General features: G+C 41.6%; 1 protein-coding gene across 3 annotated transcripts in view; it reads right to left on the reverse strand.

The window, feature by feature from the left end:
* TAF1 (TATA-box binding protein associated factor 1) overlaps nt 1-24,059 on the reverse strand; it is an 85,863-nt gene that overhangs the window by 9,213 nt on the left and 52,591 nt on the right. For 2 of the 3 annotated variants that reach the window (XM_041000500.1, XM_041000481.1), the window contains exons 31-34: nt 23,466-23,558; nt 23,297-23,381; nt 3,130-3,197; nt 2,759-2,875 (exon numbers count right to left, since the gene is read on the reverse strand). In XM_041000500.1, the coding sequence (XP_040856434.1) occupies nt 2,759-2,875; nt 3,130-3,197; nt 23,297-23,381; nt 23,466-23,558 (363 nt within the window). Of the gene's footprint in view, nt 1-2,606; nt 2,613-2,758; nt 2,876-3,129; nt 3,198-23,296; nt 23,382-23,465; nt 23,559-24,059 lie in introns of all 3 variants that reach the window. The other variant, XM_041000491.1, reaches the window with a different exon arrangement.

Raw genomic sequence — 24,059 nt, forward strand, 5'->3', positions numbered from 1 at the left:
TAAAGGGGTCCTGACACGATGGCTCAGTGGCTAAATCCTTGCCTTGAAAGCACTGGGAACCCATAGGGGCAGTGGTTTGTTTCTGGGAGGCCCTGCTTCCCATCCAGCTCCCTGCTTGTGGCCTGGGAAAGCAGCAGAGGACGGCCCAAAGCCTTGGGACCCTGCACCCACATGATACCCAGTAGAAACTTCTGGCTCATGGCTTTAGATGAGCTTAGTTCCGACTGCTGCAGCCACTTCGGGAGTGAATCAGTGAACAGATATTTTCAATAAAAAATAAGTAAATCTTAAAAATCTTAAAATCTTAAAAATAAAAAAGCATTAAGTAGCCAGTGTAAATCAAAAGGGAAATGAGGTAATGGCATTTCTGCAAAATATAACATGGTATAGCAAGTACGAAGACCTGTGTGGGAAACTATAAGTTTCAGACAAAGTATTAAGTAGAATGCATGTTGCAATGGAAGCTAGGTGCAAGCAGTCTAATGAAAATACATCACTGACTGCCATTATTTAGAAGTGGAATGTAAGGGATGATTACCATCATGTTCCTGTACAACCAGAATTGCACTGTGACAGTCAAAGAGACATAAAAACTAATACTTGGGGTTGGAGAATCTTAGTATGCAATGTGACTCATGCACATCTTCCCCAGATTAAAGTACAATGATGAACTAGACTTGCTGTTATTTTAAACAGTTTATATGTAAGTGAAGGGAATGAGAGGGTGGACAGGAAAAATGAAGCAATTCTTTCTACTGCACGTTTCATAATGAAGCTAACTGAATCAACAAACTGCTACTTAAAAGGGAGACCAGTTGACATCTTTCCCCAGCTGTATGAAGTAGCATGGGCAAATAGATGTAAGAAACGAAGATGACATTTGGTTCGTCAGCTTTGACTCACCACAGGATCAGGTTACTCATTATCCTAGACCCTGAGCAAACCACTGGCACTCAACGGGCTAGACTCTCCTGGTGAATGATGGCTTTAACTTACCAGAAAAGTGCCTTGCTGAAGCTGTGGGCCTATTAGCATATAGGTACTTCTTGAACAACATCACTCACCCAAAGCCCCTTTGACCCAATTTGCCCACTTGTTCTGGGCCTTGAAGAAGTACCTGAGGGTTCTTTATACCCGGCCCCTCAGGAACCTGGGTTTGGGGATGAAAGAAAGTAAAAAGTAGGGAGCATGACCGAGACACAGAGACAGCAATAACCCAACAGAGATCACACAGGTGCATTAGGTCAGAATGAAACATAGCTAGAATAAACAAACAAACAAACAAAACAAATAAACAAAAAACCCCTTCTATTAGAAATTTGGGCCTGGAGCAATGACTCAATTGGCTGGTCTTCTCCCTTCAAGTGCTGGGGTCACATATGGGTGCCGGTTTGTGTCCTGGCTTCTCCACTTCCCATCCAGCTCCCTGCCTGTGGCCTGGGAAAGCAGTGGAGGATGGACTAAGTCCTTGAGATCCTGTATCACATGTGGGAGACCCAAAAGAAGCTCCTGGCTCCTGGCTTTGAATCGGTTGTTGTGGGGGCCATTTAGGAAGTGAACCAGCAGATGGAAGATTTTTCTGTGTCTCTCTGTAGACCTGCTTTCCCAATAAAAATAAATCTTGGAGCCTGGCATGGTAGCCTAGTGGCTAAAGTCCTCACCTTATATGTGCTGGGATCCTGCTGCTTCACTTCCACCCCCCCAGCTCCCTGCTTGTGGCCTGGGAAAGCAGTGGAGGACGGCCCAAAGATTTGGGACCCTGCACACGTGTGGGAGACCTGGAAGAAGCTCCTGGCTCCTGGGTTAGGACTGGCTCATCTCCAGCCATTGTGGCCACTTGGAGAGCAAACTAACGGACAGAAGATTTTTCTGTCTTTCCTCTGTAAATCTGCTTTTCCAAAAAAAAAAAAAAATTTAAATAAATGTTTAAACATTAATAAATAAATCTTAAAAAGAAAAGAAATTGGTAAATTTCTGCATTAAAATATCTGGTTAAACTTTAAAGGGCGCCCAGGGACTTGAGAGATAACTTTCATATAGAAAGGAAACAAACGTTTACTGAATGGCTACCATGCCTCAAGTAAATTAACTCAACTTGTGTTTACAGCAATCTTGAGAATTAGTTTTTGGAGAAAAGCAAACTGATAAAACTGAATTACTGGAGATAACAAAATCAGACAGCACCAGAGCTGAGATTCAAACCCAGGTCTGTTTTTTGTGAAACTTCACATACTTTCAACTCTATTACACTGCCTCCAACGCAAACACCAAGTACCAGATCATGTCTTCATTTACTAGGCGAGAGGATCAATCTAGAAAAATGGGTAACATCTTGATTTATACTAAGATACCTCTGAAAAATAAATAATAGGTCTATAAGTAACAGGACAAATATGTGTGACTGAGAAGTCTGCGCTCTAGAGCCCCCAAATTCAAGAAGGAAACTTTAGAGACGTGAGATGTCTTTGCCTGTAACAGTTGGGAATTTGGTATCCTCAAATGCAACCTAAACTCTAAGGCACACTAAGGCCCCACCCCACTCGTTCATCCCACAGCTGTTTGTTCTGGATTCACCAAGGCCACCAAGACCCACAGCCCTCACTCACCTTAGCCTTTGAGAAGACAAGAAAGCACACGAAAGGCATATGAAGAAGGACAGAGAAGAATGGTATCTCAGTAAATAGATCCATTAATGCATCCCCAATTTCCAAATATAAAAAAAATCTGTTAAGATAAAGTTCCTAGTCTTCAGACTCACCTGAGGTGTGTAGGGCCCAGGAGTCATAGGGTCCAGGCTTTCTAATTCTGCTTCCTCCAATGCTGCTTCTTTAGCCGTACAAATATCCTTCTCAAGTTGAGTCAAGTGCTCATCATACTGAGAAATAAAATCAATGAATCCATTCAACATGGATTTTAGGTACAAGGGTATAGAAGCAAACAAGAAAGATGAGACTTCGGTCATCATAATCGAGTGACAAGGCACAGGTGGTAATCAGAATAAATAAAGTAAAGAAGGAAAAAAGGAGAGGTGGAGTGAGGATGGGTAGGGCAGTAGGAGAGTCAGCGAATGCTCCTCACTTCAGGGATTTCAGAGCAAGATCCCAAGGGAGCTGCATCTTTCCCACCTACCTCAGTCAATGTCTGGTAACAGACATTCACGATTTCCTGAGCAGTCTTAGTATACTGACTCTCGGGCCCTACAAATAAAATAAGAAAATGTCACTGACTCTGCAGTCTTTATACTCTTCATATTCAGAACTTTATATTTTGTTACTGGCATTGTGACCCATTATCTCAGACGCAGAATAATCACCTTTCAGCTTTAACTTGGATTTTTGGTGTGAACTATAAATATAGTAAATATATTAATACATAGCAAACCTATACACCAACTTCTCAGACTACTCTCAAAATAGTTTGAGGCAAATTCCAGTACCTTCATCCACGCTGTTCACTATGAGTCTTGAGGAATTTAAAAAAAAAAAAAAAACGTTTATTTATTTGAAAGTCAAGAGTTTAACACAGAGAGAGGACAAAGAGAATTTTCATCTGCTGCTTTACTCTCCACATGGAAACAAGGGCCTAAGTCCTTGGCCTCTTGCACCCACATGTGAGATCCAGATAAGGCTTCTAGCTTTTGACTGGCCCAGTTCTGGCTGTTGCAACCATCTGGGGAGTGAACCAGAAGATGGAAGATTTTGTCTGTCTCACTATTTCTGTAACTTCTTTTTTTTAAGATTTATTCTATTTTTCATTGGAAAGGCAGGTATATAGAGAGGAAGAAAGAGTAGAAGATCTTCCATCCAATGATTCACTCCCCAAGTGAGCGCAACGACCAATGCCAGGAGCCAGGAGCCCATTCCAGGTCTCCCACACGGGTGCAGGGTCCCAAGGCTTTGGGCCGTCCTCCACTGCTTTCCCAGGCCACAAGCAGGGAGCTAGATGGGAAGCAGGCCGCTGGGATAGAACTGGTGCCCATATGGGATCCCAGAGCTTGCACGGCCAAGACTTCAGCCGCTAGACCACCGTGCTGGGCCAGAGATTTCTTTATTTTTATTGAAAGTCAGACTATGCAGAAGGAGATACAGAAACATCTTTCATCTGCTGGTTCACCTCCCAAGTGACCACAGTGCCCGAGACCTGAGCCTATCCAAAGCCTGGAACTTCTTCTAGGTCTCTGATGCAGGTGCAGTGTCCCAAGGCTTTTGGGCCGTCCTCAACTGTTTTCCCAGGCTACAAGTAGGAAGCTGGATGGGATGCGGGGACGCTGAGATTAGAACTGGTGCCCATATGAGATTCCAGTGCGCTGGCAAGGTGAGCCACTAGGCTACGGCGCTGGGTCCTATTTCTGTAACTTACATAAGATTTTTTAAAAAATTTTTTATTTCTTGAAGATTTACTTATTTTTATTGGAAAGGCAGGTTTACAGAGAGGACAAAAGAGATCTTCTGTCCACCAGTTCACTCCCCACGTGGCTGCAATGGTCAGAGCTCACCCCATCTGAAGCCAGGTCTCCCACACAGGTGCAGAGTCCCAAGGTTTTGGGCCATCCTCTGTTGCTTTCCGAGGCCATAAGCAGGGAGCTGGATGGGAAGTAGAGTAAACAGAACACAAACCAGCGCCCATACGGGTTCCTGGCACTTGCAACGTAAGGATTTAGCCACTAAGTTATCCTGCCAGGCCCTGTAATTCTTTTAAATAAAATAAATCTTTAGGGCCAAGTGCAAGGAATAAAGGTGTCAATTCTCCCCCAAAATGATATGTATATAGTTAATTCTATTCTTATCAAATTCCCACTAAGTCTTTTTTGGGGGCGGTAAAGGGAAGCTCCTTACAACGGGTTATGTAGAATGGCAGAACAGCAAGAAAAGAAAATTTTTGTAAAAGAGGAAGGGAGACTCTGATAAGACTTCCTAGATAGTTACTACAGAAATCAAGGCAGGGCCCGGCGCGGTGGCGCAAGTGGTTAAGTCCTCGCCTTGCACGCCCGGGATCCCATATGGGCGCCGGTTCTAATCCCGGCAGCCCCGCTTCCCTTCCAGCTCCCTGCCTGTGGCCTGGGAAAGCAGTCGAGGACGGCCCAAAGCTTTGGGACCCTGCACCCGCGTGGGAGACCCGGAAGAGGCTCCTGGCTTCGGATCGGCATAGTATCGGCCCGTTGCGCTCACTTGGGGAGTGAATCATCGGATGGAAGATCTTCCTCTCTGTCTCTCCTCTCTGTATATCCGCCTTTCCAATAAAAAATAATAAAAATAAATCTTTAAAAAAAAAAAAAAAAAAAAGAAATCAAGGCAGCATGCAAGAGGACAGACACGGGTGTCTCTCCCCCGCCCCTTTCGAGAGGCACCCCACCCCCCGGCTTTCCCTGCAGAGCTGCTTTCCCCTTCGCTCTCCCTTCCCTGGTCCCTTCGCAAATAAACTTTTCTGTGTGAAAAAACAAAAACAAACAAAAAAAAAAACAAAAAACACAGACAGACACAAAAATGGCACAGCACACTAAACTGTTTTTGATAGAAGCATACAAAGTAATCAACAAGGGAAGGATAGCTGGAAAACTGTACACCCTTAGGCAAAGAAAAAAGGTATTTCAAACTAAACTTCATATTATGCACAAAACTTAATTCATATATATAAAACACTATACCTAAATATAACTCTTTAGAAGGAAATGTAAGAGAAAACCTTTATGATACCGGGTAAGGCAAATACATCTTAAGAGACAGAACACCAAGAACACAATTCATGAAAAATTGACAGGGGCAGATGTTGTGTTATAGCAGGTAAAGCCGTCTCTTTCAACATGGGCACTCTATATGGGTGCGAACTTCTGAGTTCTATCTGCTTCACTTTTTTTAAAAAAAGATTTATTTATTTTATTGGAAAGGCGGATATACAGAGAGGTGAGACAGAGAGGAAGATTTTCCACCCAATGATTCACTCCGCAAGTGGCCGCAACGGCTGGAGCTGAGTCAATCCGAAGCCAGGAGCCTCCTCCGGGTATCCCACATGGGTTCAGGGTCCCAAGGATTTGGGCTGTCCTCGACTGCTTTCCCAGGCCACAAGCAGGGAGCTGGACGAGAAGCGCAGCTGCCGGGATTATAACCAGTAACTATATGGAATCCCAGCGCGCAAGGCGAGAACTTTAGCTGCTAGGCTATCATGCCGGGCCCTGCTTCACTTTTTTTTTTTAAGATTTATTATTTATTTTTATTGGAAAGTCAAATATACAGAGAGGAGGAGAGACAGTGAGAAAGATCTTCCGTCCGATGAGCCACTCCCCAAGTGACCACAAAGGCCGATGCTATGCCGATCCGAAGCCAGGATCCAGGAACTTCTTCCAGGTCTCCCACACGGGTTCAGAGTCCCAAGGCTTTGGGCTGCCCTCGACTGCTTTCCCAGGCCACAAGCAGGGAGCTGGATGGGAAGTGGAGCTGCCGGGACTAGAACTGTTGCTCATATGAGATCCTGGCACATGCAAGGTGAACACTTTAGCCACTAGGCTACTGTGTTGTGCTCAAGGCTGCTGCACTTCTAACACAGCTCCGTGTTAATGAGACTGGAAGGAAAATGATGATGGACAAGTACTTGGGGTTCCTGCCACCCATGTGGTAGACCTGGATTGACTGGATAGCCTAGATGGAGCTCAGAGTTCCTGGCTTTAGACTGGCCTAGCCCTGGCTTTTGCAGGTGTTTGGGGGAGTCAACCAGAGGATGGAAGATCTCGCTCATTCCACATCACCCTCCCTGCCACTCAGCCATTCAAATCAATAATCAATTAATTGATTTATCAATCAACCTTACACTCTTTTTAAAGACTATGGCAGTTTCTTACAAAACATACATTTAGAATTCTACCCTTGGGTATTTACACGAAACTCTATTGACTATTCATGGTATTTATATTTATGTCAACAAAATACCAAAATTTCAACGTCTTTCAAAGAATCAATGATTAAACAAACTTTGGCACACTCATTCAATGGTATAATACTTAGCAATTAAAAAGATCTCAAACAGAACAAGGTTTTGTGAAAAAATTCAAAAATAGTTGCATGTAGAATGTGCTCAAATAACAAAAACATGGAGATTGAGTACAGATAAGTAGAACGGATAAAACAGAATGGACAAAGTGTGGGGATGCAAATAGAAACAGCAGAAGCTTGATTTGTGGCAATTGAAGACTTTCCAATCTTGATTGTAGTATGGGTTGCACAAATCTATATATTGTATAAAACTCCATATATTAACCACGCTCATACACAGGAAAATAGATTTTTCAAGCGTGAAAACTGAGTAAGGTCTGTAATCCAGTTACCAGCAACATAAAAATACCGGTTTCCTGGTTTTGCTATTCAAAGACATCAACACTGGAAGAAACTAAATGAAGAGTAAAAGACTCTATATTAGGGCCTGGTGGCTAAAGTCCTCGCCTTGAACACACCAGGATCCCCATATGGGCGTCAGTTCTAATCCTGGCTGCTCCACTTCCCATCCAGCTCCCTGCCTGTAGCCTAGGAAAGCAGTTGAGGACAGCCCAAAGCTTTGGGATCCTGCATCCGCTTCGGAGACCAGGAAGAGGTTCCTGGTTCCTGGATTCGGATCGGGGCAGCACCGACCTTTGCGGTCACTTGGGGGAGTGAATCATCGGATGGAAGATCTTCCTCTCTGTCTCTCCTCCTCTCTGTATATCTGACTTTGTAATAAAAAAAAAACTCTATAATCTTGCAGTTTCCTAAACTTGTAACTAACTCAAAATAGTTAGAAGAGAATCAATACCTTCAATAAGCAAAAAGAATTACAGAATATGTATAAAGATGACAGTTTTATAAAACTAAACCAAGTATCATTTTTATGAGACTTAAAAGAATTATTTGAGACAAAAATTCAGGCACTCTCATTGCTACTATCAACACTATCACCACCACCACCACCATAAACACCACTTCCCACTTGTTGCTTCATTTGCAAAATGTCAGCAACAGCCAGGGCTTGGCCAGGCCAAAACTAAAAACCAGAAACCCAACCCAGACCTCTAGCAAACATGGCAGACCCTCATTGTAGAGCTGTTGCCTCCCACAGTATCCATCGGCAGGCAGCTAGAATTGAGAGTGGAGCTGAAACTCAAACCCAGGGACTCTGATGTGGGATGTATCTTACCTGCTAGACCAAATGCTCATCCATTGATGAGACAGACATCAAGGTCACTCAAACAGGAAAAAAAGTGACCAAATTTACTTTATCTGCAGAAAACATGACATCATACATACTTGCATAAGAACCTAAAGACTCCAGCAAAATTGACATAAAAACCAGTAGCTAGGGTCTGATGCAATAGCTGAATGGTTAAATCCTACCTTGCATATACTGTGATCCCATATGTATGGCAGCTCATGTCAGAGCTGTTCTACTACTGCCCGTTTAGCTCCCCGCTTGTGACCTGGGAAAGCAATGCAATGCCCCAGAGCCTTGGGACCCTGCATCCATGTGGGAGACTTGGAAGAACCTCCTGGCTTCAGATGGGCTCAGTTTTGGCCATTGTGACCATTTGGGTGTGAACCAGTGGATGGAAGATCTTTCTGTCCCTCCTTCTCTATAAATTTTATCTGCGGGCCTCGCGGTTTGGCCTAGTGGCTAAAGTCCTCGCCTTGAACGCACCGGGATCCCATGTGGCACCGGTTCTAATCCCGGCTGCTCCACTTCCCATCCAGCTCCCTGCTTGTGGCCTGGGAAAGCAGTCGAGGATGGGCCAAGGCTTTGGGACCCCGGACCCATGTGGGATACCCGGAAGAAGTTCCTGGTTCCTGGCTTTGGATCAGCATAGCATCAGCTGTTGTGCTTACTTGGGGAGTGAATCGTCAGACAGAAGATCTTCCTCTCTGTACATCTGACTTTCCAATAAATAAATAAATCTTTAAAAATAATTTTATCTGCCTTTCCAATAAAAACATATTTTATTAAGATTTATTTTTATTGCAAAGACAAATCTACAGAAAGAAAGATCTTTCATCCACTGGTTCACTCCCTAAGAGAATGCAATAGCTGGAGCTGAGCTGATCTGAAGACAGGAGCCAGGAGCTTCTTCCAGGTCTCTCACATGGGTGCAGGGTCTCAAGGCTCTGGACCATCCTCTGCTGCTTTCCCAGGCCACAGGCAGGCACCTGGATGGGAAGTGGAGCAGCTGGGACACAAACCAGCCCCCAAATGGGATTCAAGGCATGCGAGGGATTGATTTAGCCACTAGGTTATCACTTTGGGCCCAAAAATAAATCAATCTTAAAAAAAAAAAAGTAGTTGGGGACAGCATTCTGGTGTATTAGGCTAAACCAATACCTGTAGTTCCAATTTGAGTCCAGGTTACTCTGCTTCCAATCCAACCCTTGCTAATGTACCTGGCAAAAACAGTGGAAAATGGTTCAACTGTTTGGGCCCCTGCACCCATGTAGGAGACCTAGATCCTGGTTCCTAGTTCTGGCTTGGCCCAGCCCTGGTCACTGCGGCCTCTTGGGGAATGAACAAACAGATAGCAGACCTCTTTCTTTGTAACAAATAAGCACATCTACAAAACCAAAACCAAACAAAAAACCAGTAGTTTTTTACACATCAAAATGGAAATTGCTTACAAAGAAATCAAGAAAATAATCTCATTCACAATAGTCTAAAAAAGAATGCTTAACCAAGGAAGTGATGAGAGAAACAGAAGACGTTAGTCACAATAGCCAACATACGAAATCAACCTACATTCCATCAGTGGATGAGTGAATAAAGAATGTGTGGGCAATTTATATAATGGAGCATTATTCAGCCATAAAAAGAATGCATTTTTGTCATGCAGTAATTCTAATGGGCCTGGAGGGCAATATTTAACATAAGACAAGTACAGAAAGACAATTACCATACAAATAGTTACATGGAAACAAAAAGTTTATCTCAAAAGAGATTTACAGAATAGTAGTTACCAGAGTCTGGAAAGGATATGGATGAGGAGGAGGAATTGGAGAGAGAATTAATGCGTACAGGAGTGTAGTTGGGTAGGAAGAGTAACTTCCAGTAGTCTGTCACATGGGTAGGACAACTTGGCAGACAGAAGGTAGTTGTATACTCCAAAACAGCTAGTGGGGATGAGTCTGAATGCCCCCAACAGAAAGAAGTGACAAATGTACTAAGTGATAAATATTGAAATGTCTTATTATATTGTATATATACAGACAATATTTGTCAATTAACACACACACACATACAGAAGTCTGACAGGAATGTAGATGAGATATTAGAAGGAATCAAGTAGTGACATTTGGATTTAGGGACTTAGGAAAAGAATGAAGAATTTTTTGAGATTTCTAGTTGTAGCTATTAGGTGACACTAATGCCCTACCAAACAGACTGGAAATAGTACATCAATTGTGTACAGAAGAGAAGGAGAAAGTAGGAATAAAGGATAGGGAGGGGGAAGAAACACTAATTTGAGTTTGAGATATATTTCAAGTTATACTGGGACATCTAAAATCACACATTCAGTAATTGATTAGGGATGAATCTTTGTCTAGAACAGTTATCAAAAAATAAAAAATAGTAGTACTTTAAATTACAGGAACAGGGCTGGCACTGTAGCATAACAAGTTAAGCCTCCACATGCAGTGTTGGCATTCCATATGAGCACTGGCTTGAGTCCCGGTAGCTCTGCTTCTAGTCTAGTTCCCTGCTAATGTGCCAGGGGAAGAAGCAGCAAAAGATGGCCCAAGTTCTGGAGTCTCCACACCACCAAGCTCCTGGCTCTTCCCTGGTTGTCACATCTAACTTCTGAACTTCTGGTTCATCTGGCATGAACCAGAAGGTGAAAAATCTCTTCCTCTGCCGCTCCCTCTCTTTTTTTAAACTCTGCTTTTCAAATAATAAAATAAATCTTAAAAAATAGTTACAGGAACATGCAAAGGTTTTTAAAAAATGAAATGCAGAAATATGTTACAACATGGATGAAATCTGAAAATAGTATGCTAAATGAAATAATCCAAACACAATAATACAAATACTTTATGCATTGCATGATTTTACTTACATGAGGTACCTGGGACAGAAATATTGACAGAAATGAGATTATTGTTTGATGGGTATAGCTTCTGTTTGGGATAACAAAAAAGTAGTGAAAAGGGATATGATAATAGTTGCATAATATCATGTATGTACTTAACACTACTGATGCATACATTTTAAAATGGTTAAAATGACAAATTTTATGTTCTGTATATTTTACCTTAATATGAAACAAGGAAGTGAAAGTCTGGCTGTGAAGACAAAGACAAAGGCTAAAGCAGGACTGAAGGAGTTTTTGTTCTCTTCAATGATGTGAAGAGATTTATCCTTTATATGGCAGTTATCTCAGCCTCAATCACGGACAGGAAAAAAGAACCTTGTCATTTGATAGTGGCCAAACCTACACTGTAGTGCCCTCACAGCACAGACTTAGAAACTACTATTATGGAAACACTTTAAGCACTATATTCCATATGAGCCACAATCAATCAATTATTCATACACATCAAACTGACCAAACATTGAGACTTAAAAACCAGTTAGAAAAAAAACACACATATGTATAACTGCAGCAAAACTTTAAATTACCTAAACTCAATAACAAAAAATAATAACAAAATTATAAAATATATACGAATAACTGTATATGCAAAGATGCTTAGGAACTATACAATGAAAATTAAAAGCCTTTATTAAGGAATGCAAAAGAAACGGAGAAATCTAAGGTCCCAAATAGAAAAAAAATTATTATAAGGATACATATTCTCTCCAAATAAATACACATATTAAAAAATTGATTGGGGACAAGTTAGACTCTACTAAAATATCCTAGAGGAGATGTTGTGGCGTGGTGGGTTAATAAGCTGCTTCTTAGAACTGCTGCATTTCATATAGAGATGCCTGCTCTGATTCCCAGCCAGCCCTGATTCAGCACCCTGCTAATGTATCTGGAAAGGCAGCAGATGATGGCTCAAGTACTTGAGTCCCTACCATCCATGTGGGAGATCCAGTTGGAGTTGCAGGTTCCTGGCTTCATTCTGGTCCAGTCCTGGCTGTTTATAGGCATTTGGAGAGTGAACCAGCAGAGGAAAAGTCTCTCTCTCTGCCTTTCAAATTAATAAATCTTAAAATAAAGTGATCCTAGAATTTATTTAAAATAATTATGTGAAGAATCCCAAGAAATTTAAAAATATAAAGCCTTAGTGATAAATATAAAAAATGTAAAAACAATGATATTATCTAGTGATACTGACACCAGTTCCAACTAATAGTTTGAGGTAGAAAAGAAAGTGCCCAAAGAATTTCAATAAAAGAACCTTCAGTAAAAGAGGTTCAATATAAGAACCTTACAATATTCCTACAATATAAGGAGTATTGTAAAGTCTCTGTTTCAATTACATCAGGACAGTCTCACAAAACGAATCAGATACTTTGGTTCAACATTTCAGGAAAAAAATCTTGATTATTTATCTTATACTAGAGCTTGTATTTAAAAATGTAAAAAAATGTACATTTAAATATGGCAATTTTAAAAAATTTTTTATTGCAAAGTCAGATATACAGAGACAAGAGACAATGATCTTCTATCCATTGACTTACTTCCCAAGCAGCCACAATGGCCAGAGCTGCGCGAATATGAAGCTAGGAGCCCACAGCCACTTACAGGTCTCCCACACCGGTATAAGGCTTTGGGCCATCCTCAAATGCTTTCCCAGCCCACAATTAGGGAGCCGAATGGGAAGTGGGGCCACTGGGATTAGAACCAGTGCTCATATGGGATCCTGGCACATGCAAGGCGAGGACTTTAGCCACTGAACTACCACGCCGGGCCCGAAATATGTAATATATTATATGAGGGGCAGTTGGCATAGCAATTAAGACTGGATACCAGTATTCCCTATATACCTGGGTTTGAGTCCTAGTTTTACAGCAAACTTAAGCTTCCTGCTAAAGTCCAACCTGGGAGGCAACAGGTGCTTGGCCTATGCCACACAATGGGAGACCTGGATTGAGTTTCAAGGTGTATTGCTTCAGCCTAGCCCAGTCCAGGCTGTTGTGGGCATGTGGGGAATCAGGGGATGAGAGATGTCTCATTTCCTGCTTCTCAAATAAATGCTTTTAAAAGATTTATTTCATGTTTATTTGAAAGGCAGAGAAAAGCAGAGAAAGAGTGATTTTCCATCTGCTGGTTCACTCTCCAAGTGGCTGCAGTGGACAGTGCTGGGCTGATCTGAAGCTAGGAAGCTTCTGGGTCTCCCAGACGGGTTCAGGGAGCCAAGGACTTGAGCCATTCTCTGCTGCTTTCCCAGGCTGCAAGCAGCGAGCTGGATGAGAAGTACAGCAGCTGGGACTTGAATCGGTGCCACATAGGATGTGGGTGCCAGATAGAGACTTAGCCTACTGTGTGATGGCACTGGTCCCTCCAATGAATAAATATTTTAAAATATTTTATATATCAGAACAAAATACAGTAGGCTATCTTAAAAATTGGGAATGACTGTTAAGCAATTATACCCCAAAACAAGAATCATAAGGGAAATGATAAAAGCCACCTGCATAAAGGTTTCTGTATGTAAGAAAAATGCCATGATGAAATTAACTACTATGGGATTAGTCCATAAACACTGGCCCATGTGATGTCTAAGGAAAGGGAAATAAAGGCTTTCTGTTGCAGGTTTCTGTTGAGGCTCTGTTAGCATTCACCTGAACACCAAGCTGCACATGGATATGATGTTACTTCACAAAGTCAGGCACAGGGTTAGTGTTGTTTTTTCCTATTACTATAGTATTTTACATAAATTAATGAATTTTGGGAATAAAAATATTCACTACTGTCAGTCAAGTGAAATCAAAACTGTGTTTATAACATTCAAAAGAAAACGTGCATTATGGACAAACCAAGCACAGATTCAAAATATTCTGAACCAAAATAAACTTCTCTGATAATCCTATTTTTCTAGAAGCTTTTAATTCATTTACATTTTTTTATTTTGAAAGGCAGAGAGAAAAAAAGAGAAAGAGAACTTTTCATTTGTTGGGTTTACTCCTCAAATGGTCCCCAACAGCAAGGGATGGGGCAGGGCAAAGTCTGGTGTCTGTAATTCCATTCAAACTGAACTTCCCGAGCCATCACCTATTGCCTCTCAGGATGAGCAGTAAACAGGTCGCTGGACAGGAAGTAAAGAAGCCAATACTCAAATCAGGCCTTTTGATAAGGTATACAGGTGCCCCAAGCAACAACTTAAGCCACTTTGCCAAATACCCTTCCTGCAAACTTTCTGAAATATTCTCATATAATACTTGCATTATGAATTATAAACACAGTTTAAAATTTCTCTTTATGAATATTCAAAAAAGCAGTACATGAAATGTCACTTTGGCATTTCTATTTTCGAAGCTTGAGAAAATGATAAACTGATTCATTTGTAATGCAATTAAATCACTTTCTAAGACACCATTATAAGTAGAAAGTGTTTCTTTTTAAATGTTCTATCTTAAGGCAAGAAATGATATACAAATACTCTTCATAAAATCAGTGAATTAAACTAAAAGAATCATGGTAAATGGATGAAAATAAAAAAATTCTACTTTATGAGGAAGACACACAAAGTTTTTTGCAGTTGACTATAGCAGTGTGTAAAACTGGCTTTTTAAAAAGACAATTTCATTTAATAAGCATATTAACCTTTGAAAATAATTAAACCTTTTATCAGAACAAAAATGTAGAAAAACCAAAATAGAAAAAGAACTAGCAAACAAAAAGCACTTAGAAATTCTGTCTTTTTCAAAAAAAGAAATCTTGTCTTTTTCTTCCAGAAAAGGTAAGGGCAAGAAAGTAATTTTTTATGATTAATTCATGAGAACTTATACATGGAAATGGATAGTAAGACTCACAGTGACAATGGCAACCTTCTGATCCTCCCAGATGCTTCTTACTGGAGTTATCTTTGGTATTAAGGACACTAGAGGAAAAACTCATTCTATGTCGTGAAGTACACTGTCAGCACTTAATCAAATACAAGACTGATTCCTCTAATACGTGTTGCAAAATTCCCCACTTGCAGTTCTATATGGAGTTTTATGTCTAAAGACCCTAACTTTACTGCTAAGTACTCTGGTTATATATAACGCATAAGCTAAGTATGTGACTAATAAACCATGTATTGTTAGAGTCAAGGTAAAGTGCTGTGGAAATATGAAGTATCTGAATGGAAACAGTCAAAAAATATTAATTAGAGATACCACTGTACTGATTGTGCCTGACAAAATTTTGGAAAATAAAAATCTTGAAGTACAGAGTAAAGTCCAAATAAAATTTGTTACTATTAATCAAAAACAGAGGCAAGAGCATAGGTGTTTGAACCAAAAAAATTGTAAACAAATGTATTTATACTACTGATAGTAGGAAAAATGCTTTATTTCCTCCCAATGACTCCACCATGCCCTAGTACAAAAGATATCACCTTTTACACTAACTTTTACAATCCTATTTAGAAAAACTTCTACTCTCTATTGCTGGTTAAGGGGGGGTAGGGAAGGGATGACATCTATTTGCATTCCATATTGCGAGTGCCAGTTCAGGTCCCAGCTGCTGTTCCTAATCCAGATCTTTGTCGATGTGCCTGCGAAGGTACTGCAAGATGGCCTAAGTACCTGAGCCCCTGCCACCTACCTAGGAGACCTAGATGGATTTCAGGGTTCGGGCTTCAGCCTGGTCCAGCCTAGGTTGCTTCAGCCATTTGGAATGTGAACCAGCCCAGGGAGGGAAGTGGTGAGGTGTGTGTGTCTTTCAAATAAATAAATGTTAAAAATAATAAGAAGGTAAAGTCAGCCTTCTAGGCAATTCACTGCCGCTAAATCATTACTGACTTTTTCATGAAAAAAAAATTCCTCCTACACTAAGGCCTCCTTTCTACTAAGCCAAAAATTGAAAATTTGGAATCATATTTGGCCTGCAGAGAATGTTTTCCTTTGGTGCAAAGGGTTATAAAAATTCCAAATCAGGACAGTGTTGTGGTAGAGTGGGTAAAAAACTAAATGTAGGGCCCGGTGGCATGGCCTAGCAGCTAAAGTCCTAGCCTCGAACGTGCCGGGATCCCATATGGGCACCAGTTCTAATCCCAGCAGCTCCACTTCCCATCCAGCTCCCTGCTTGTGGCCTGGGAAAGCAGTTGAGGATGGCCCAAAGCTTTGGGACCCTGCACCCGTGTGAGACCCAGAAGTTCCTGGTTCCTGGCTTTGGATCAGCATAGCATCAGCCTTTGTGGTCACGTGGGGAGTGAATCATCGGACAGAAGATCTTCCTCTCTGTCTCTCCTCCTCTCTGTATATCTGACTTTCCAATAAATAAATCTTAAAAAAAAAAAAAAGAACTAAATGTAGACTTAAACTGTGGGCACCAGTTTAAGTCCTACCTGCTCCACTTACGACTCAACCCATTTTTTTTTCCCAACAGCTCCCTGTTTGTATGTCCAGGAAAGCAGTGGAAGACAGGTCAAGTACTTGGGTCGCTGCCACTGATGGTGGGAGACCCAGACGAAGCTGGCCAAGCCCTGATCGTTGAAGCCATTTGGAGTGTGAACCCAGGGAGGAAAGATCTCTCTTTGCTTTTACCTCTCCTTTTTATTTTGTCTTTGAGATGAACAAAATTTTTAAAAAGATTTAATTATTTTTATTGGACAGTCAGATATACAGAGAGGAGAAGAGACAGAGAGGAAGATCTTTCATCTGTTGATTCACTCTCCTCCCCTCAACCCCCGCCAAGTGGCTGCAACTGCCGGAGCTGAGCCAATCCGAAGCCAGGAACCAGGAGCTTCTTCTGGGTCTTCCATGCATGCAGGGTCCCCAGGCTGTGGGCTGTCCTTGACTGCTTTCCCGGGGGCTGCCAGGGCACAAACTGGTGCCCATACGGGATCCCGGTGCGTGCAAGGTGAGGACTTTACCTGCTAGGCTGCCATGGCAGGCCTTCAAATAAATAATTCTTTAAAAAATACACTAAAATTCCAGAACTCCAGCTTCTGCAACAGTTTATTCATTACATTAGGACAAAAATGAGATGGAGTAAAGGACATGCCTCTTTAGGATTATTTCTTCTTGAAATTTATCACAATCCCTACCTGGCCATGTCATGCCTTATTAACTTATATTACTTGCCTGTCCCCTATAAGTTGTTAATTTGTTGTGGTCTTGGTTCATTACCTTTATGTACAGCAATTTATTTTTTAGCTTTTTATTTCAGAAGCAGAGAGATGGAGACAGACAAAACATCAAGTGAGTTCCCATCCACAGATGCCTGCAATGGTCAGGACTATGCCAGGGTCAAAGCCAAAAGGCAAAAACACTACCCAGGTCTCCCATGTGGGAGGCAGAAACCCATTTACTACACTCACCAATGCTGTCGTCTCTCTGCATCAGAGGGAAACCGAAGCCAGCAGCCTAAGTGTGGGATCTTGCCTAGTCACTGTATCATGAGACATGAGTATCTTAACCACTAGACTATAAGCCTGCGCCTTTAAATTATCATTATTGACTTCTTCACAAAATACCTTTGCTTCTGGCATAATTTTCCTCACCCCAAACCCTTCCCATCACTGATGGATTACTCTGAGTTACTCTGATATTTTAAAAGTATTACCTATCTCCAATCCCCACAAATATTCATGCCAATGATTTGCACCTACTTTTTCTTTTATGAAGACAAAAGTTTATAGAATGGCTGACATAATGGTCCAAACCCACTTGGGCAACTTTCTGCTGCTTTTCCAAAAACATTATCAGGGAGCTGGCTCACAGGTGGAATAGCTGGGATTCTGATCGTGTCAGCGTTACTCGCTATGCCACAATGCTGGTCCCTCCCATGAACTCTAAAGATCCCACGCATGCATGGATTTCAAGTTTTGTTTTGTTTTTGCACCAATCAAAATTCACCTTTTGGGGCTGTTGCAATGGATTAACAGGCTAATCCACAATCCTCTGCCTGTGGTACCGGCATCCCATATGTGCACCAGTTTGAGCTCCAGTCATTCCACTTATTATCCAGCTCTCTGTTTATGGCCAGGAAAAGCAGCAGAGGACAGTCATGGGCTATCACCAAGGCATGAGCCCCTGTACTCATATGGGAGAACCAGAAGTTTCTAGCTCCCATCTTCAGATCAGCCCAGCTCTGGACATTGCAGCCATTTGGGCAGTGAACCAGCAAATGGAAGATCTCTCCTTCTCTGTGTAACTCTGTCTTTCAAATAAAAATAAATCGGGCCTAGCACAGTAGCCTAGTGGCTAAAGTCCTTATTTTGCATGTGCCAGGATCCCAAATGGGTACCAGTTCTAATCCTGGCTGCTCCACTTCCCATCCAGCTCCCTGCTTGTGGTCTGGGGACCATGCACTAGCATGAGAGACCCAGAGGAAGCTCCTGGTTCCTGTCTTCAAATCAGCTCAGCTCCAGCCATTGTGGCCACTTGGGGAGTAAACCAGTACATGGAGGATCTCTCTGCGCCTCTCCTCCTCTGTGTATCTGCCTTTCCAAATTTTTTAAAACACCAAATAAATCTCAAAAAAGCCTCATCTATTAATTCTATTCTCCAAGAACTTTTTGACGACAACTATGTATATAAGTATATATAAGAAAACTTCAAAAACTTCATGAGAAAAAAAAATGGAATCAAAAGTGTGAATTTTGGGGTGCACACATAGCACAGTAGTAGTAATTTGGCACTGGCAAACCTAATTCCTATTAATGTACACTCTGGGATGGTTCAAGTATTTGGGTCTCTGTCATTCCCACAGGAAACCTGATTTGATTTCATGGCTATTGGCATGGTTCTGGTTCAGCCCTGGCTATTGTGGGCTCTGGCAGTGAAACAGTGGATGGAAGATCTTTTTCACTGCCTTTAAAATACCAAAACAAAACCAAAAACAAAAAGGTGCAGTGAGCCCAGAGTGATGGCTCAGTGGATAAATCTTCACGTTACAACTGCTGGGATCCCATATGGGCACTAGTTCCTGTCCAAGCTGTTCCACTTCTCTTCTAGTTCCCCCTTGTGGCCTGGGAAAGCAGTAGAGGATAGCCCAAAGCCTTGGGATCTTGCACTCATGTGTGGGAAACCTGGAAGAAGCTCCAGGTTCTTGGCTTCCACCTTAGGATCAGTTCTGCTCTGGCCATTTGTGGCCATTGATGGGATGAATCAGCGGATTGACGATTTTTCTCTTTATCTCCTCTCTGTAAACCTGCCTTTCTAATTAAAAAAAAAAGAAATAACAAAACAAATCTTAAAAGAAAAACAGTGGAGCAGCCAGGTTTTGAACCTGTGTCCCTTTGAGATGTTGGCGTTGTAGGCAGAGACTTAAAATGTATTATGAGTGCCTGGTACAGTAGCCTAGTGGCTAAAGTCCTTACTTTGCACATGCTGGGACCCCATACGGGTGCCAGTTTGTATCATGGATCCTCCACTTCCCTTCCAGCTCCCCACATGTGGCCTGGAAAGCAGTTGGGATGGCCCAAAGCCTTGGGACCCTGCACCTGTATGGGGGACCTGGAGTAGGCCATTTCGGGAGTGAATCAGCAGACGATCTTTCTCTCTGTATCTCCTTCTCTCTGTGTATCTGCCTTTCCACAGTGCCACCAAATGAATGCATTTATTTAATAGATTAAAGCAAATCACATATATTTCCAATGCAATTTAATCTTTAATTACTAGTGCAATGGAATTGCTGTTCATATTTGTTACTCATCTTTCATTTTCTCTGATTTGTTCACCTGGCATATGCTTATTTTTCTATTAGCATCTGCTGGATTTTTGTTAGATTTACATATATTCCCCCTAAGTTTGTCCTATGTCTTTTTTCTTTTTTACTAAATTTATTTGAAAGGCAGAGTTAAAGACAGAAAGGAAGAAGGAAGAGGGAGAAAGAGAAAAGGGGAGAGAGAGGGAGTGAGAGAGAGAGGAATGGAGGCAGGGAGGGAGGGAGGGAAGAGGGAGGCAAGGAAGGAGAGAGAGGGAGGGAAGAGAGAGATGGAGAGAAGCAAGGAGGGAGAAAGGGAGGGAAAGAAGAGGGGGGGAGGGAAGGAAGCAAGGAAGGAAAGAGTGAGAGAGCGATTGTGAGAGAGCAATTGTGAGAGAGCGAGAGATATGAGACAGAGAGAGAGAGAGAGAAGGGAGCGAGAGAGAGAGAGAGAAGGGAGAGAGAGAGGGAGAAGAAGGGGAGGGGAGAATGCCAGTTAGAGTCTTTCACTGTTGTTTCACTCCCCAAATGGCTGCAATGGGTAGCGCTGGGCCACAGCAAAGCCAGGACCTAACTACTTTTTCTTGGTTTCCCATGTGGGTGTAATAGGAGCCCAAGGAATTTGGTCATCTTCCACTGCATTTTCCAGGCACAACAGCAGGAAGCTGGACTGGAAGTGGAGCAGCTGGGAACTAATAGGAGCCCACATGGACTCTGGCATTACAGCAGGTGGTTTAACCAGCTATACTGCACTGCAGCCTCCATGCTCTGTTTTAAGTCAATTTTCACTAGGCCCAGCAGTCTTTGGTTAAAACTTTACTTCTTTTAAAGATTTATCTATTTGAGGAAGCAACTTTACATACACACACACACACACACACACACACACACATTCACACAGTCTTTCATCTACTGATTGCTTTCCAAATGGCTACAATGACCAGGACTCAGCCATGTTAAAGCCAGAAATCTGGAACTCCATCCTTGTGGGTGCAGGGGCCTAAGGACTTGGGCCATCCTCTGCTGCTTTCCCAGGCATATTAGCAGGCAGCTGGGATAGAAAGTGGTAGTGCAGCTGAGACTTGAACCAGTACTCATAGGCATAGTAGCCCCCACTGTGCCACAACACCATCTTCAATATTTTCTTGCTTCTTACTTGCTATATATAGTCATAAAAACTCTATAGCCTATCAATATTTAATTATTGTCTGAGAGGCAGATAGACAAAATTTCCTCTACTAATCTACTCCCCAAATGTCTGCAACAGACAGGACTGGGCCCAAAGCTAAGAGACAGGAATTCAATTCAGGTTATTAACATGGATGGCAGGGACCCAAATACTTAAGCCATCACCTGCTGCATCCCAGAGTAACCAAGGGCAGGACTTGGGCCCGGCGCTATAGCATAGTGGCTAAAGTCCTCGCCTTGAATGCCCGGGATCCCATATGGGTGCTGGTTCTAATCCTGGCGGCCCTGCTTCCCATCCAGCTCCCTGCCTATGGCATGGGAAAGCAGTCAAGGACGGACCAAAGCCTTGGGACCCTGTACTCGTGTGGGAGACCTGGAGGAGGCTCCTGGCTTCGGATTGGCTCAGCTCCAGCCGTTGCGGCCACCTGGGGAGTGAACCATTGGATTGAAGATCTTCCTCCCTTTCTCCTCTCTGTATATCTGCCTTTCCAATAAAAAAATAAATAAATCTTAAAAAAAAAAAAAAAGAGCCAGGACTCAAATCCAGGCATTCTGATATGGGATGTAGGCATAGAACAGCATCATTAAGCCAAATGCCTGACTCTTACCAATACTTACTACCCAAACTCTAAATGATTAGCTTCAGTATTTTCAGACAACCGTACCAAAGAAATAATTAGCCTAATGAGAACATTTCAGCTCTCTAATTTCCAATTAGTAATAAATGCATAAGGGTAAAGAAGATTCTCCTTTTTAGATTTATTTATGTTAAGTTATTTATGTGAAATGCAGAGTTACACACACGCACACACACACAGACAGAAGGGTCCTCCATTTGCTGGTTCATTCGCAAAATGGTCACAATGGCCATGATGGGCAAGGCCAAAACCAGGAGCCAGGAGGTTTTTCTGAGTCTCACATGTGGGTGCAGGGACCCAGGCACTTAGGCCAATTTCTGCTGCCTTCCCAGTTGTCAAACAGAAAACTTGAGCAGAAGTGGTGCAGCTGGTACTTGAGCCGGCTCACATATGAAATGCCTGCACTAAAGGCAGTGGCTTACTAGCAATGCCACAATACCCACCCAAAAGTGCATCATTAACCCAATCCAGAAGAAGCAGTCACAGAAGACCGATCCTCTACAGCTTACCTCAGTGAATACATATGATCTAATAAAATAAAGGTGTAATTTGAAGAGTTCATGGAAAATGGAATTAAAGATAAACTTAGTGCAAAAAAATTTTAATATATATATGCACATATGTATTTAGTGCAAAAATTTTAAAATCTATGCATACTTTCTCAACAATATGTATTTTCCATGAAGTTCTAACAGGCTTCTCATATAATTACCTGAATTTATCCTGTTTCTTTACTCCTCCATGATACTGAACATTTTGTTCTCTGCTCAAAATGTTCATTTTGTCCTGTCTTTGATTGTCCCTTCCTTCTCCTCCATACAGTTATGGCTCTTTTAACCTGACAAATTTACAGTTACACTTCTTAAGTTGCTTTACAGGAAAGGTTAGGCATTGTGGCACAGTCAGTTAAGTTGCTACTTGGGATTCCCACATCCCTTATCAGATTGTGCAGCTGTAATCTTGGGTACCCCATTTCGCATACAGTTCCTGCCAAGGCATCCTAAGAAGTTCAGGTGTGTGGGCTCATCACCCATGTGGAAGACTCAGATGGAGTTCTGGGCTCCTGGTGATTGCCTCATAGTCTGGAAATTTTCGGGGGTGAATCAGCAGATGGACAATCTCTGTCTCTCTATCTCTCCGCAAGTATATGAAAATTAGCATTCAGAAAGAAACATTACAGGAGTCACACAATCATGCGAACTCTCAGGTAAGATCTCAGTATGCTAACTACTCTTAAATGCCATTAGCTCTCCTCTTTCATTTTGATTTTTTCCCACTGATTAATTCTGTTTAGCCACTCACCAACAGGCCATCCTAACTGCAATGTCAACGAGTTTCTTAAACATATCATGTAATTTCTTTTTATTTTAGATTTTTTTTTTATTAGAAAGACAGGGCAGAAAAGCATTTTCACATCTGGAAAATCAGTGTTGGCTTAAAGTTAATTAACTGTTTTCTTTTTATTCACATCTCATTTTTCTGCTAAAATTTCAAAAGCAATTATATATGGAGCTTTCATCATTAAAAATGTAATTGTAAATGTTACAGAATACACACCAAAAATACAAGTTTTCTAAAAAAAAAAAAAAATCACTTGAGTGACTCAAGTCAGCTATCACTGCTCAACGCTGCTTTGCGTAATTTAACATTAATAATGCTAATCAAGTATGATGGATAAAGGATGGAAAGATTAATAGAAGAGTAAAAAAAGAGAAGCACCCACCATTATACTTAACACTATTTGCCAGAATAAGGTTTACGTCGTCTAGAAAGCTCTCCCGACTCTGGTACTTGTGTTTGGAGATATTCTGTGATAAAAAGAATTGGGCACTCAGATATATGTACAAAGTACTTAATTACAAAAAAAGCATTTATAAGACAAAATCACTCACCTTACGAATAGTTTCGAGATCCATTGGGCTTACAATCACTTTGTAGTAATCTGGAACAAACTTCTTATTAACTGGGTGATGAAATGGCCAAGACTAGCAAAAAGAAAGTAGGAGAAATTACATGGAAAGCATTCTTCATACCAAGGATTCTTAGCTTTCTTCAGGTCACAAACATTCCTAACAAAGGCTATGCACTCCTTTCCCAGCAAAACATACAGTACTATGAAACTTTGTAATATTTAAGGAGTTCATATGACTTTAGTATTCCCATGTCCTGACAGGGTAAGAAGCCCTAATTTATACTCCCAGTTAAATTTTTATTCTCCAGTTATATCCAGAAGCATTTACATCATTATGTAGATAAGAACACATGCCTCCCCAATATAAAACACAACTCAGTTCAGAGTTTCTAGGCTGAAATAGAGCAGCTGGAATTTGAAGCAAGACTCATGTTGGATTTGGCATTGCAAGCAGTGACTTAGCCCATAAGCCATGATGCCACCCAAAACCTGGGTTTCTTTGAATGATAATGCACTCACAAAGAAAAAGGTTGGAAGTTAAAATTATACAGTAGTTTTAACTGACATACACTAC

This window comes from Ochotona curzoniae, unplaced genomic scaffold, assembly GCF_017591425.1.
Source record: "Ochotona curzoniae isolate NIBS_2020 unplaced genomic scaffold, NIBS_Ocur_1.0 contig_1274, whole genome shotgun sequence".
Classification (NCBI taxonomy): domain Eukaryota; kingdom Metazoa; phylum Chordata; class Mammalia; order Lagomorpha; family Ochotonidae; genus Ochotona; species Ochotona curzoniae.